Source organism: Primulina huaijiensis, unplaced genomic scaffold, assembly GCF_012295235.1.
Source record: "Primulina huaijiensis isolate GDHJ02 unplaced genomic scaffold, ASM1229523v2 scaffold25037, whole genome shotgun sequence".
Lineage (NCBI taxonomy): Eukaryota > Viridiplantae > Streptophyta > Magnoliopsida > Lamiales > Gesneriaceae > Primulina > Primulina huaijiensis.
The window spans coordinates 458,376-474,275 of NW_027356117.1; the positions used below are offsets into that span (position 1 = coordinate 458,376).

At 34.0% G+C, this 15,900-nt stretch overlaps 2 protein-coding genes across 2 annotated transcripts; one reads left to right on the forward strand and one right to left on the reverse strand.

The window, feature by feature from the left end:
- The first annotated feature begins 3,313 nt into the window (after positions 1–3,313).
- LOC140967362 (phosphoenolpyruvate carboxylase 1-like) lies at positions 3,314–8,743 on the forward strand. The gene is made up of 10 exons (XM_073427843.1): positions 3,314–3,836; positions 4,235–4,626; positions 4,713–4,797; positions 5,078–5,300; positions 5,467–5,570; positions 5,650–5,737; positions 5,935–6,089; positions 6,513–7,511; positions 7,713–8,099; positions 8,226–8,743. The coding sequence occupies exons 1-10, from the start codon at positions 3,672–3,674 to the stop codon at positions 8,526–8,528; spliced, it is 2,901 nt and encodes a 966-aa protein (XP_073283944.1). The 5' UTR covers positions 3,314–3,671; the 3' UTR covers positions 8,529–8,743.
- A 410-nt stretch (positions 8,744–9,153) lies between these two features.
- Positions 9,154–12,860, reverse strand: LOC140967394 (ketol-acid reductoisomerase, chloroplastic-like). Its single transcript, XM_073427896.1, has 10 exons — positions 12,480–12,860; positions 11,921–12,013; positions 11,682–11,747; positions 11,446–11,586; positions 10,942–11,169; positions 10,719–10,836; positions 10,484–10,623; positions 10,163–10,330; positions 9,927–10,082; positions 9,154–9,784 (listed from the first exon to the last, which is right to left on the reverse strand). The coding sequence occupies exons 1-10, from the start codon at positions 12,789–12,791 to the stop codon at positions 9,416–9,418; spliced, it is 1,791 nt and encodes a 596-aa protein (XP_073283997.1). The 5' UTR covers positions 12,792–12,860; the 3' UTR covers positions 9,154–9,415.
- Between the last annotated feature and the right edge of the window lie 3,040 nt (positions 12,861–15,900).

Genomic DNA, 15,900 nt, shown 5'->3' on the forward strand with positions numbered 1-15,900 from the left:
TTTAGTAAGTAAATGAACAAATTAGTAATTAAAAACAAATGAAATAGGGATATATTAGTAAAAGAGTAGAGAAAACAATACTAAATGTGAAAATCTGGCGGTATATTTGGGACGAATGAAAAAAAAAAACATAAAAATTCAGCCTAAATATATAAAACAAAGAGAGTATTATGGATTTGAAACTTCATCAATCCAAATAAACATAATGGTTACAACAACAACAGCCAGTTGGTTCTGAAAAGGAGATAGTTGATTGAATTGCGACGAGGGTCATCAAGTCGGGTGATAATCAAGGCATTCAAACATACTAAACAAAATGAACTAATAACTTTAATTGATACATTTTTATATTAAAAGATGTATTTATAAGTTACTACTCTTTATTATAAAAAAAAAAATCAGTATCAAGTTGACATGTTTTGGATTTTAATCATTTAACATGTTAAAGTTTGGTTTTCATTCAATAACTTGAAATTTTTGTTATTGTTTTGGTCATTTTTGCATGAAACCAGTAAAACAATTAATATTACTTATTTGACATTGATACTCTCTATGTGAATCACGTGACAAGAATAAATCATATATTACACATGTTAAAATCAACTTAAAACAAAAACAAAGATAAACAACAGACTTTTTTCCGCATATTTTGAAGTATTGAATGTCGTTTTGCTTTGATTTCACTTATTCTTTTTGCTTAAATGAATTTTAATGTATAATATATGTTCTATTCCCATCACATATGTCACGTAATACAACATCGATATCAAATAAATCATTTTCGATGGATTTAGTTGTTTCGGACAAAAAAAGATACCAGAACAAAAATAAATCAACTTACCGAATAAAAATCGAGATTAAAACAAAAAAACATGTTAACTTATCTTACTAAAATCATAATTTTTTCTATTTTATTTAATTAAAACATAAATAAAAACAAAATGATTGTGCAAACCTTTTTTTACTTTCAACATGTCGACCTGAAAATTAAAAGAAGAAAGGATGTAAAGGGTGAGATTCAACTAAAAAAGGAGACTTGGGATAAAAGTAAGCAATGATTAGTGCAGTGAACAAAAAGGCACAACAGTCCCCATTTTGTTTTTGTTTAAAAAAAAAATCATTTTTTGTCAAATAAATTTAATTTTTTTGTGATTTTGGTTGTGATGCTATTAAATTTTAATATTACTCATATATCTTTCGATTTTTAGTAATTTTAATCATCATTACAACAAAAATAGCTTTTCGCAGCGCACTATTAACAGCGCACAATAAAGACACGCCGTTAAGCGTGCATGTTAATATGCGCTGTTAATGATAAAAAAAAATTTTATGTTATAAATTATAAATTTTACATTGTATGGTATGCTTATTGAATCCTCAAAACCCGAGGATAATTTCTCATAAAATAAGAGGGATCACTTATAATTTTAGACTCAACGAGGACAAAAAAGTCCTAAATTTACTGTTTTCCATTACAAAAAGATGTAGGCTGATGTTAATATATGATTTTATATTGACCTATTACCATCAGTGAGAGAGACTAAATTATTACAAAATTTTTACAATTGGACAGGTAAGGCCTAAATACTCGTAACAAACCCAAAAAGTTGATCCGGGCCGTGGATTGAAAAGTATATATGTTTTCTCCTAATGGACTTCCTACGTTTTTAAAAGCCCATAAAAGCCCAATCTTACTCTGGGCCCAAGATTATCTATAATTCCGCCATTTTTTAAAATTAAAATTGATCCTACGCTTGATTTTCCCTGGAAATTCCAGACCTATTCTGTATTATTTATTTTAAATAATATTAATTAATTCACCATATAATAATTATATTTCTTTTCTACATTTTTTTGGTTTTTTTTACTTGCCCATTTACTTCAATATTTTACACATTCAGAGCAGTCAAAACATTGTTTTTTAATTGAAAAGTGAAGAATGATTTTTTTTAAATTGAAAAGTGAAGAATGATTTTTTAGAAGTTATATGCATTAAAATTATATTAATAAGGTGAAAACTATATACTTAGAATCCGTTTGGTTAAAGAAGCTAATGTGTTACAAGCATTTTTTTTAAAGAAAATAACTATTTTCTTAAAAAATATTGTGTTTGGTTACAAAACTTTTTTTAAAAAAAAGACTTTAAAAATGACTAATTAAAATTTTGAAAATAACTACTAATTAATATTTTCGCATTAATAATATAGTTCTACGGTTGTATGGTTTGATCAAATCTCTTGTGATTAAGTTTCACAAATCTATATCTGTAAAACAGGTCGATCGAATTCATATTTATAATGAAACATCATTGTTCTTATTTACGATGTCTTCACAGTGCCATTACCTCGCTATTATTTCGATTGCAATAAAGTATATGTATCTACAAATATTTTAAAGATGTAATTTGAAACAATATGTAAAACAAACATTAAATAATTAATACCGCATGAATACCATTAAAAAAATATATAAATACGATAACTCCAAATTTATATAATAATTTAACTTTAAGTTTAAACATTATAAGTATGAATCATTGTTGGTCATTACCAGATTTTTTGGATGGTATATGTCATTCATTAAAATCCAAATATCCATGTAATTATATATTTTATAATAATTACGTTACGAACACCCGATTCTATAATTGTTATTAGTAGGTCTCTTATGAGACGGTCTCACGGATCTTTATCTGTGAGACGGATCAACCCTGCCGATATTCACAATAAAAAGTAATACTCTTAACATAAAAAATAATATTTTTAATGGATGACCCAAATAAAAAATCCGTCTAACAAAATATGATATGTGAGACTGTCTCACACAAGTTTTTGTCAATTGTTATTAGAACGAAAAGATTTATATATTTTTAGATATAAACTAGATATAAACAAGGATTGTGTTTCATGAAAGGGAATATTTCCTGCTAAAACTTGAACCAACTTGTGCCCCATCCCAACACGTATGCCTTTGACTTATAGAATAATCCATAGGATGGCACGTATTTGACCCTCCACACAGTGTGCGTGAGATAGAATCAATTTGGTTTATATTTAGAATGAATATGATTGAAAAATTACGACACAAAATGGAGTCGATTTGACGAAAGTTGTGTGTATTAAATAACATTAAATTGAGATAAACTCGCATGTGATTTCCTTAAAAAAAAACAAAAAGTGATATAGATTCTTCTTAATCCTTAATCTTCGGAACTCGAGATAAGATTACCTTAAAAAGTAAATATTTCAATTTTTCTCGTTTTTTCAAGCATGGCATATTCCTAGCACAACACAATCGCAGAACACACTAATATATAGAAGAATCAGAATATGAGTCCTGTTACGATAACAAAACCAGATCAAATATTTACTAGATACACACACGCCTATAAAACCAGATAGAATACAACACAACCCACGTCTAACCATCTTTTGTCTCTCGCTTTGCAACTTGTTTCTTGAATCTTGGTTTATTTTTCCCTTCTAGGATTGTCTTTTTGTTACCGTGATTTGGTAGAGAGGTTAAGCCTCGGAAATCCCGTGTGCCTTTTGTTTATCTTTTTAGAAGAACTGAGAGAAAAAGAAAAGAAAAAAAAGGCAATCTTTTTTATTTCTTCTTTTTTTTTTTCCCGTTTTTGAAGGGTATATATAGTCGATTCGGGAGATAAAAACATGAGCAAGAAGCTAGAAAAAATGGCATCAATTGATGCACAGTTAAGGCTATTGGCACCGGCGAAGGTTTCAGAGGATGATAAGCTGGTGGAGTATGATGCTCTGCTTTTGGATCATTTTCTTGATATTCTTCAAGGCTTGCATGGGGAGGAGATCAGAGAGAAGGTACGAAATTTTGTTTTTTTTTTGTTTTCTTTTGTTTTTCATGATTTTTAACGTGGAGTCTGTGCAATCTTGTGTTTTGACTCATTGACTGTGAAATCTTGTCGATTTGGTGATGTTACTTTTTGATAATTGAATATACGTTTGACATATTTGGAGTCTCTCTCTATATAGATTGACGATTCTATTTGACTTATTGAGTTTATGCTTTTTGTTGTTTCTCTGTTTTGCTTTGGCCATTATTAGACAAGACAGATTTATAACTCGCAAATAAAACTTTTACGTTTTATAACCCGACATTCTCTTTTTACTTTACGATGGGAACGGCAGCAAGTTCTTGTGGGGTATTGCAATTGAATCTGTTGTAAAACTTACAATTCCAATGTTAAAATATGGACCAGGTTCAAGAATGTTACGAGATTTCTGCAGACTATATGGCGAAAGGTGATCAAATGAAACTTGAAGAACTAGGGAGAGTTCTAACTGGTCTGGATGCTGGGGACTCTATTGTACTGGCAAAATCTTTTGCTAACATGTTGAATTTAGCCAATCTTGCCGAGGAGGTTCAGATTGCATACAGACGCCGGATCAAGTTAAAAAAGAAGGACTTGTCTGATGAGGCCTCGGCACCCACTGAATCGGACCTCGAAGAGACTATAAAACGGCTTGTTGGACAACTGAATAAATCGCCTGAAGAAGTTTTCAATGCGTTGAAGAACCAAACTATAGATTTAGTGTTGACGGCGCATCCTACTCAATCCGTCCGTAGATCTTTGCTTCAAAAACACGCGAGGTTTGTATTTATTTGGCTTTTTTAGTCTAACCAAGACTTGTGAGATTGAATAGGAATTATCTTTAATTTACTTGTACATTTTCCAGGATTCGTAATTGTTTAACTCAGCTAAATGCCAAGGATATTACTCCCGACGATAAGCAGGAGCTTGATGAGGCCTTACAAAGAGAGGTGTTCTTCCTGGATTATTCATTCTCTTTTGGTTTGTTGATATCGTTGAACCACACACCGTAGACATTAAATTTTCTATTTTTTATAATTTCTGTTTCATTATCACAACTGGTAAAAAGAATTTCATATTTTCGTGGTGGATTCTTATCATTGAGCTTATATAAAAGGCCATGTATAAGATCAATTAAAGTAGGGACATGCTGTGAAATATATGAGATTGCCTTTTTGTTTAACGATTTTTTTGTATGTAATTTTCTTAGCATATATTTGGTCCATTCAGATTCAAGCTGCATTTCGAACAGATGAAATTAGGAGAAATCCTCCGGCCCCCCAAGATGAGACAAGAGCAGGATTAAGTTACTTTCATGAAACGATTTGGAAGGGAGTGCCAAAATTCTTACGGCGTGTGGATACTGCTTTGAAAAATATTGGAATAAATGAGCGTGTTCCCTACAATGCTCCTCTTATCCAGTTCTCTTCCTGGATGGGTGGGGATCGTGATGGTACTTCCTTCTTTAATTGCATTTTAATAGTCATCGGTATACTCTTTTGCATATTTTTTGGTTGCTACATAATTTAGCAGAACAAGATTTTGTCATTTTGCAACATTGCTATCTCCATTTATTTTTTTACGCGATTGTGGCTGAGATGTGTTGTGTCTGATGGTAGGAAATCCAAGGGTGACTCCTGAAGTTACAAGAGATGTATGTTTGCTGGCTAGAATGATGGCTGCAAATTTGTACTTCTCTCAGATAGAGGATCTCATGTTCGAGGTGAGAAAGTGATTTTTTCGGGCATTCTGGATTTTCTTGCAATATAGCCTTGTTTAGTAATATATTTATTCTCTGGCAGCTTTCAATGTGGCGCTGCAACGAAGAACTCGGTGCACGTGCAGATGAACTGCAAAAGTCATCAAAGAGAGATGCAAAACATTACATTGGTATGTACAAATACATTTGATTTTGTTTAAGTATCCATAATTCCCGTGAATCAGTTTCAGTTTTATCTGCTGTAGTACTCATTGTTGGTTGTGTTGTCATACAATCAGGGTGATCATTTGTCTTTATATGTTCCATAAATGTCGAATGTTTTATGTTGTTTTACTCATTTTGTTTCACTTCCCCAATTCGTTGACAGAGTTTTGGAAAAAAATTCCACCTAGTGAGCCTTATCGTGTTATCCTTGGTGATGTGAGGGACAAGCTCTATCATACTCGTGAACGTGCTCGTCAATTACTATCAGATGGGACCTCTGATATTCCCGTGGAAGCAACCTTCACCAATGTCAAAGAGGTCAGCCAATCCCAAACACTTTTCTCTCTTGTTGTCACTTTCTTCTTCTTGACTTGTGTTAAGTTTTGAGTATTTCACTAAAAAGTTACCGTTTCCAGCATACAAAAATATGTTACTTTCCTGGTCTTGCTACATATGCAAAACTGATGATTATTTATGAATTGGTTGAGTATCATTCCGTGATGTCCATTTCTAAGCTCGTCCGATTTGATCACATGCCAGTTTCGCATGAGTTTTGTTGGTAAAACTTACAAGAGTAGAGATCCTTTGATTCAGAGTAGTCCTTGGAATTCCATTAAATTCCCTGGAGTGAAACATGAATACAATTTTTTTAACATGGAACTTCATTCTTGTACTTTGTTATTTTTCCTTTTAGTATTAGATCTTGGTACATGAATGAATAACAAAAACTTTTATCCCTAGTTTCTGGAGCCTCTGGAGCTTTGCTATAGATCTCTTTGTGACAGTGGTGATCGACCAATTGCTGATGGGAGTCTTCTTGATTTTCTGAGACAAGTGTTCACATTTGGGCTTTCACTGGTAAGACTTGATATCAGGCAAGAGTCAGATAGGCACACCGATGTTTTAGATGCAATTACCATGCACCTACAAATTGGATCCTACAAGGAATGGTCGGAGGAGAAAAGACAAGAATGGCTATTATCTGAACTTAGTAGCAAGCGGCCATTGTTCGGACATGATCTTCCCAAAACTGAGGAAATCGCTGATGTTTTGGAAACATTTAAAGTTATTGCTGAGCTCCCCTCTGATAATTTTGGTGCGTATATAATTTCAATGGCAACTGCCCCATCTGATGTGCTAGCTGTGGAGCTTTTGCAACATGCATGCCATGTCAAAGACCCATTAAGGGTTGTTCCGTTGTTTGAAAAGCTTGCCGATCTTGAAGCTGCTCCTGCTGCGATGGCTCGACTTTTCTCGATAGATTGGTACCGTAATGGGATCAAGGGGAAACAAGAAGTCATGATTGGATACTCGGACTCAGGAAAGGATGCAGGACGCCTTTCTGCAGCATGGCAACTGTACAAGGCGCAAGAAGAACTTGTAAGCGTAGCTAAGCAATATGGAGTGAAGCTCACGATGTTCCATGGAAGAGGTGGGACAGTTGGAAGAGGAGGAGGTCCGACACATCTTGCCATTTTGTCGCAGCCACCAGAAACTATTAATGGGTCGCTGCGCGTCACTGTTCAAGGGGAAGTAATTGAGCGATCATTTGCAGAGGAGCATTTATGTTTCCGGACTCTGCAACGTTTTACTGCAGCTACACTTGAGCATGGAATGCATGCCCCTATTGCGCCAAAGCCAGAATGGCGATCACTCATGGAGGAGATGGCTATCGTTGCCACAAAAGAGTATCGGTCTGTGGTTTTCCAAGAACCTCGATTTGTTGAATACTTTCGCCTTGTGAGTATCTCGTTGCTTTGTCATATATTGTGTTTATCTTCTGTTAGTCGCCTCTAAAAAACTCACGCATAATTATCATATAAACATAAACTAGGTGAAACAAATGTGAGCACATGCCATGTAATGGGCCCCTTTTTCTTGTTCTCTCGGATTCTCGTTTTCCTAATTACATTTTCTTATTTCCATTTCTCAATATTATAGGCAACGCCTGAATTGGAGTATGGCAGGATGAACATTGGGAGTCGTCCAGCAAAAAGAAAGCCGAGTGGGGGAATAGAGTCGCTTCGAGCAATCCCATGGATATTTGCATGGACACAGACAAGATTTCATCTCCCAGTATGGCTTGGGTTCGGGTCTGCGTTGAAACACGTAATTGACAAGGACATGAGAAATCTTCAAGTGCTCAAGGATATGTACAAAGAATGGCCTTTCTTTAGAGTGACTATTGACTTGGTCGAAATGGTCCTGGCCAAGGGAGACCCAAGAATCGCCGCTCTGTATGACAAACTCTTGGTTTCAGAAGATCTGTGGCCATTTGGGGAGCAGTTGCGCGCCAACTATGAAGCTACTAAACTCTTAATTCTTCAAGTAAGTCCCTCCAATTCAATGAACATGAAACATAGTTTTAAAACCTTCTTGTTTTAAGCATTATCTAATAGTATAGGTCATTTAAGATGCATTTCTAATATACCAACTCGTTCATGTTCTCCTCAGGTTGCTGGGCATACCGAACTTCTTCAAGGAGACCCTTACTTGAGGCAACGACTGAGGCTTCGGGATCCATACATCACTGTCCTCAATGTCTGCCAGGTTTACACTTTGAAGCGAGTTCGTGATCCAAGTTACAACGTAGAAGTTGGTCGGCACCTGTCGAAAGATATCACTGAGGCGGAGACAAGCAAGCCAGCTTCAGAATTAGTTAAGCTTAACCCGAAGAGCGAATACGCTCCGGGTTTGGAAGACACTCTCATCTTGACAATGAAAGGTATCGCAGCAGGATTGCAGAACACTGGTTAAAAGCACTGTTAACGACATGTTACCGTACCTTAGTACACGATGCTAGGCTAGTTTCTCATAGCAAACTATGTAACTGATTCTAAGAGTTGATGGAAGTTGAGACTTACATAAGCTAGAAATTGTGACTTTCCAATATATATCAACATAATAACATAAAACTGTGAAGGTAACGATCTGTCGACGAATTTAATTTTTTTTTTTAAAATGGTTTCTAACACTTACTGTAAAATAATTGATGTTAGAATTTGTCTTTCTTTTATATATAAAATATTATAGCGAATTCGAAGATAAAAAGTTAATTCTGTCACACCAAAAGGTTTAGATATAATAAGCTTGTTCTTTACCTCGAATAAATATTTATATTGACGTCAACTTTACAATGTCATTATATGTTTAAACCTTTTCTTTCATATATAATCATTATTTTAAGAAACCACTCTTAAGAATCTTAAAATTCAAAAAATTCATGTGAAAAAATGCGAAAAAGTACGCGAAAATGAGCATTTTATAAAACTATTTAACTAATGATATTAAATAGTAGAATATCACATGATGTGCCACTGCCCACACGCGCAATTTGACCCAATTTAAGACGTAATTGTGAACATACGCAAACCCACTCGCAGAATAAACTTCCAAACGTTGATAGTGCACTTATTTCATACATAATTACCATACCTGAGATCAACCAAACTTACTAATGTTGACAACACATAACCTCAACAAAACATCAGAACACGGTCAGCTGAAAACGTGAAATCATAGCATACTGCTAGTACACAGCTTAATGACTCAAAAGTTAACAGCTTCAAGACAAGTAGCCGCCCGGAACACTGCATTTCTTAAGACCTAACTACACCACAAACAAGGAGAACACTTTGAAACCTTCAGTTGCTCGACTGACGAAGCTCTGGACGAACAAAATCAGCATCTGGGGGTACTGAAATGTCCACTGTAGGTCGCAACTGGGCACATACTTCAATGGCTCCATGCACCGGATCTGATAGGAAGTTGCTAATGAGATCCTGATTGATGGCTGCCCCGTTGTCAACTGCAACCATTGCCTGCTGAGTAAGAATGTAATCAAATCTGGGTGCCCACTTCCTTGATCCCAGTCGTGCTGTGGTTGAGCAGTTGTCAACCATGAATGAAACCCCTCGAGCATGCATGAATGGGTTCAATGAATCCACAGCCTCGATCACACTCTCGTTTATGATCTCTGAGTAGGAGTGCCCCTTCTTCCTAAGAATCTCGATCTGGAATTACCACAAAGCAAAGTCAATCAAGAAATACGTAGTTCTTGCAAAAACAAATTGAAAGTAGCAGCCAATTTTCACTGGACCAACAAGTTAAATATGAGTGAAGTTCCAAACAAAAAAAAAAGGAAAAAAAACACACCTGTGCCATCATCAATGCAACAAAGACACCTGCAGTGAAAGGATACAGGGGTCCCAAGTCTCCTGGTGGACGAACAGTGCGTACGCGCTCACCGACTTTCCACATGCGTGTCTGGTCAATCTTGCCCATTGGGAAAGAGGGTAAACCATCCTTCTCCTGCGAGATATATGAAAACTTTAGGAAAAGAATGGGACTGATAATTGCACTTTGTCATAGCAGATGCTAGAGCAACATACATAAAATCGCCGCCCAGCTAAGACAACACTCCGTATCTCACTGCCACTGGCTACGTCTTCGTAGCACTCATACAAGATGTCCATGCAGGGATAATATGAGGCACTGTACGCACACTCAAAGTCTCTTTTGCCATCTTCACTCAACGAATTGTAGACAGCTAGCATGCCCTGTAACAAGATACATCATCTAAATTCAAATGGCAGAAAAATGAACAAAGATATCCAAGAAAATAGAACAGTGCATGGAGGCTACAATCCTAAAAGTAAAACAAAACTGGAAAAAATTGGAAGTGTGTAGTAACTATATGTCATTAAACTGACCTTTGTTGATATGGTCCTAGACACAGTTCCAGTAATGCACTCCACTGTATTCTTGTAAGCAAGATCCTCGCTCATCCCATTCTCAGTGTAACGTCTGAACAAGGTTTCCACAACACCATGCACAGCACCAAGTAAAATGCCTATCAATCAAACGATCAAATCGGAATCATCGAGTCTCACAGGAATTAATCAAGACAATCATCCATTGGCACAGTTAAAGGTTAAACCCTCTGACCTCGCTCCCCAAAAATGTCACTCTTGTATTCCTGCTCCAGAGTCGTTGCGAAAGTAAAAGGCGAACCAAGTGCAATAGACCATCCAAGGGCAACATCTGTAGCTCTTCCATCCACATCCTTCGGAAGCAAAGGTAATCAATATCGACAAAACAAGAAACGTGAAAACCAAAACATGCAAGAAACCCACCAGTCCACCCGCAAAAAACAGAGAGATGTACCCACCTGGTGGACAGCAAAACTTGAATTTATACCAGCACCATTAATTTCCTTCCCTTGCACATACAACCTCCTGACAGAGGGTCCCATTCCCTTGGGGCACACAGCTATCACACTGATGTTTTTAGGAAAATCATGACCCATTGACTGCAAATGACCCAAAAGGAATCCATGGGAAAGTCCAAGTATGCTTTTTGGTTTCATGTGGGAGAACACTTTCTCATAATTATCAGCCTGCCATGTGAACGAAAAAGAATGCGATATCTCAGATCAAACAAAGGATAAGTAGCAGAACACATCCGACTAATTTTCCGCGTTGAAAAAAAGTAATCTCTAAGTTATCACAACTATGCCAGTTGGATAATAATTTCACTTTTCATCTATTTTGTATGCGTGAGAATTTTGCACCACCTACATCATTCATGTGCCTAAAGTTGTTTTGATGAATATGTAAAGAACTAGCGAGCACAAAACCCAACCCTGATGCAAGAAAGAAAGGCCATTCAATACCTGGGCGGCATCTGATATCAATAGCAGCACCAAATCACTTCCAGACACAGTCTCCCATATGTCTCCTAAGGTTCCATTTTCTTCAGTGAACCCAGCAGCACGGGCCTCTTCAAATGAACGAGAACCCTTCCTTAATCCAATCTACAAACAAAGCCAGTTATTATCTTGTACAAGATAAAAGCTTCGGTCTTTGTTTATTGGCAATAATTATGAAAAGATAACAGAAGAAAGACTACCTTGACCACTATATCAGACTTCACGTCAGTAAGGGAATCTCTTAGATTCTGAGCTTGAGCTGGTCCCTAGAGAAATTGAAAGAACTACCATCGTAAAAATAAAGAAGAAACCAAGCAAACCATATAATTGAGTTGGCAGAAGATGATTTGAACCAAAATACTTACGAAATATCAAACTAACAAATGTTACAGATATACAATCAATAAATCCTTATTACAACATTGGCAAAGGAATGTACCTGTGAACCCCAACCAATCACTCCAATCTGTTTTACACCCTTGAATGCATCCGGCAGCAACTTGAACAAATTTCTCCCTCCTCTGACAATGTACTACATATTGAGATGGAGAATGTTAAACTAGCTCCACCTTTCAGCAAACACATAATCAAGTTATGCTGTATATAACTCTAAAAGCTTGAACCTTGCTACATCATAATACACATTCAAATATTCTAAAAAAATGAGGAAAAAAAAACTTTGCAGGCACACCAAATATTCTAAAAAATGAGGGAAGAAAAAAACATTGTAGGCACACCATGAGAATAAAGATAAAGAACAAATGAGAATAAAACTAACACCATAGTAGATGACTGAGTATAAGTAAATAAGTATAAATTATACCAAAAATACAATTTAATTCATTTAAAAGAAAAGTAAAATCTTATCACACCTCGAAAACCTTCCACCACGTTTCACAATCTTTTGAAAGCAGAAAGAGCAAACACGCCAACAAATTACATCAAAGAAAAATCTAAAACACATTGCTTAGGTAATTTATATTTGTTGAGACACAAACCTCATCGTGACCAGCGAGGTTGATTTTCTCCTTTGTGAAAACGGATGAGTCGAAATCAAGAGAAGTTGGGGCTTTGATGGCGGGAACCGAGACCATGCGAGCCGACATAGCCGATCCGACGTCTGAAGCCTCACCTAGGGAAGAGGAAGAGGAGGAGGCGGCGTCGGCGCGGAGTGGCTTGAGGGACGGGGATGACGATGAAAGGAAGCTCAAGGATGTAGACGATAGCTTGGATGGCGCATTCGGAGATCTGGAGGAGGAGGAGGAGGCGGTGGTGGTGGTGGAGAAGCAGGTAGATGCCGCCGCCGCCATGAGAAACCGGGTTATGTGGCTTTAGAGTTTACTGTGAGAGAGAAAAAAACGTCCACTGAAATGTGATAAGAGTTGCAGGTTGCTGACTATTTAACCTATCTGAGGAATCTATTTCCGTTCTCCCCTTTTGAATATTAATAATTTATTTTTATAACTTTAATTAATTAATTAATAATCCCATATTATATATTTTTTATTTCTCCATAATTAATTAGTTTTATGAAAAATATCATTTTCATTTTAATAAATTATGTTTTCCATACCAATTACTCTTAATTATAATATTTAATTTATTTTAAAAATTCATATATTATATCTACAGAATACAAATTTAATATAATTATATTATTTTTATCAAAATAATAATTTAAAATATAACAAAATTTTATGAGATCATGATCATAATTCAAATACGTAATAATAATTAGTTTACATGTACTTGTACGTCGATCGCTGGTAAATAATTAAACTTTTGGGATTTTAAGATGTCAAGTCAAAGCTTTAAAAAAACTTAATATTTATGCAAATCAACTTATATATATACTGAATAAAAGGTATTTTAAATAGTATATCAACAATTTTATGTATAAAATTTTAAGATTAATTACTCGAATTTTTAAACATATTAAATTATTAATAATAAACGGATAAGACGAAATAATAGAAATGAAAATTTTAAAAATAAAATAATACAACTATGGATGATATTTGGATTGGGGAGGCTGTATTTTATAAACACAAAATATGTATTTTATAATACATATATTTTTTTGTTAGAATTGATATCTAAAATTTTAATGATATAGATACATACAAATAAATGATTTTTTTATATAAATTTAAAATATTTTTGAAAAAAATAAGATATGTCACACCAAAGAAATCGAAACTACTTTTCATGTTTTATAATGTAGCATAGAGAATTATAAATATAAATTTCAAAATGACCTTTTTCCACTCTAATTAATTGTTTGACATAAATACACCCAATACAAAACTCTAGTAAATACTTTCCATTTTATTAGTTACAATTACATAATACGAATATTTTTTTTTCTTTCAATTAATATTTTTCTCAATTTAATATCAATCACAAGTTTTTCTTAATTTCGATATGCATATAATATGTATATGTAATTCGTATATTACATAATAACATATCCAGTATTTGTTTTAGTTTTTAATATAAAATAGTGTCAGAGCCATTTTCATTGTTACTGTTTTGATTGTTAAAATTAGATCCACTTATCTATGACTTGATCTTGATAATAGTCTATAGAGACCAAAGTCAAATCAAACAAACAACAACCTCGAGCTTGATGACGTTGTTATGTGAGTTCAAATAACACTCACTCGATAAGTTATAATTGTTTATGGATACGCGTTTAATAAAACTATTTATTTCTTGAATGATATTACTTTCACAAGTTTTACTCATAATATTTAAATTTTTAACTCGAACATGATTTTTAATAAAATCAATCATGTTATCATATTTATAATAAAAAGTAAGACTTTTGGAATAAAAATTAACATTTTTTCATGGGTGAACCAAATAAAATATACGTCTCACAAAATTGACCCATAAAATTTTCTCACATAAGTTTTTGTGCTCGTGAAAATGTGGTTTCATTTTATTTAATATTTTGTTAAGTAAAATAAAATTAATCATCTGGTGTGCATAATAGGGCTTGGGGCAACAAAACAAAGATATGGTGATTACAAGTTGGTTTTCTAAGCCAGCAGCTCGAAAGTGTGACGGGCCATTCCATCTCTATAACGGGCTTTCCCTAAAATGCTCATTTGCTAACTACAGAATAAAATGCGATTTATAAAAGACGCTGATGCAAAATGCTACTACGTTTTTATGGAGAATTTAAATATTTAAAATCCCAGAATAACTTTACATTTATGCTAAAAAAATATTATATTTGCTGGAACTTAGAATATAAGACAACACATACAGTAAGGCTAAGTTTGGCACGCGGGGACAAGATTAGATTACGAGATGGTTTAGGTTTCGTTTGAACAAATATTATAAAATATAAAATATTTATTAATCATTCAATAATCACATTCTTCGACCCTAACATAACCTAATAATTTACTCGTTCATCATATTGACCAAATGACAAATTTATATAATAATAAGTTTTAAATATCAATACTTGATTTATATTTATAAAATTTGTACGTATAGTCACACATTGCAGAAATAGTCGGATAAGTTAAAAGATATGAGTTTTGTTCATATCACTAACGTGAACAGTGTTCTTATCAACTCAGCATATAACACGCGTGTTGAGTAGATAAATCATGATCACTCATTCGACTATGATGTATAAATGAATGATCATTATACATCACTCAGAACACGTAACATGTGCTGAGTGGATAACGATATTATTTATTGAAACTAATTTGTGAGCATGGAACACGACATCTCACATTTCAATATATTTTAAAATATGTAAATTGTCAACTTCTTGGTTTGACTCTTGTGTACCATATAGTATATGGTTAGGTAAATTATATGTTTTCTTGTCCTCAATATAATAGTTAATCTCCATTTGAAATTATATGTATGAATTAACCAACTTACAGGGGTGGGGTTTCTTACCAGCTATTTATGAATAACATAGCATATATTGGTCAAGAAAAAATAGTTTTTTAATACACTAATTTGTTCAATTTTTTGTTTTAGTTTACTAAATTTTTTTAAAAAATTTTTGGTATACAAATTTTTTTATTTTCGATTATTTTAAACAAATTACTGATATGATACCGGAAAATATTGATATAACATAAAAAAAATTATTAAATTTTCTGATATCACATTAGCAATCATATCAAAATAATCGAAAATTAAAAATCAATGCATCAAAATCAAATTTTAATAAAATCAAATTCCAAAATCAAACAAATTAACAGACTGAAAATTTATTTTGCCTATAATTTCCCAACATAATCTGCAATTAAATTTAAATGATAAGTGGGAATCCTATGTGAGATGAGGTCACACTCACTACTAATTAATTAATAAATTGGTAAATTATTTCGGAAATACGTCCGACCGATGGAGGTGACCAGTGGAGTCAGCAGATTAATC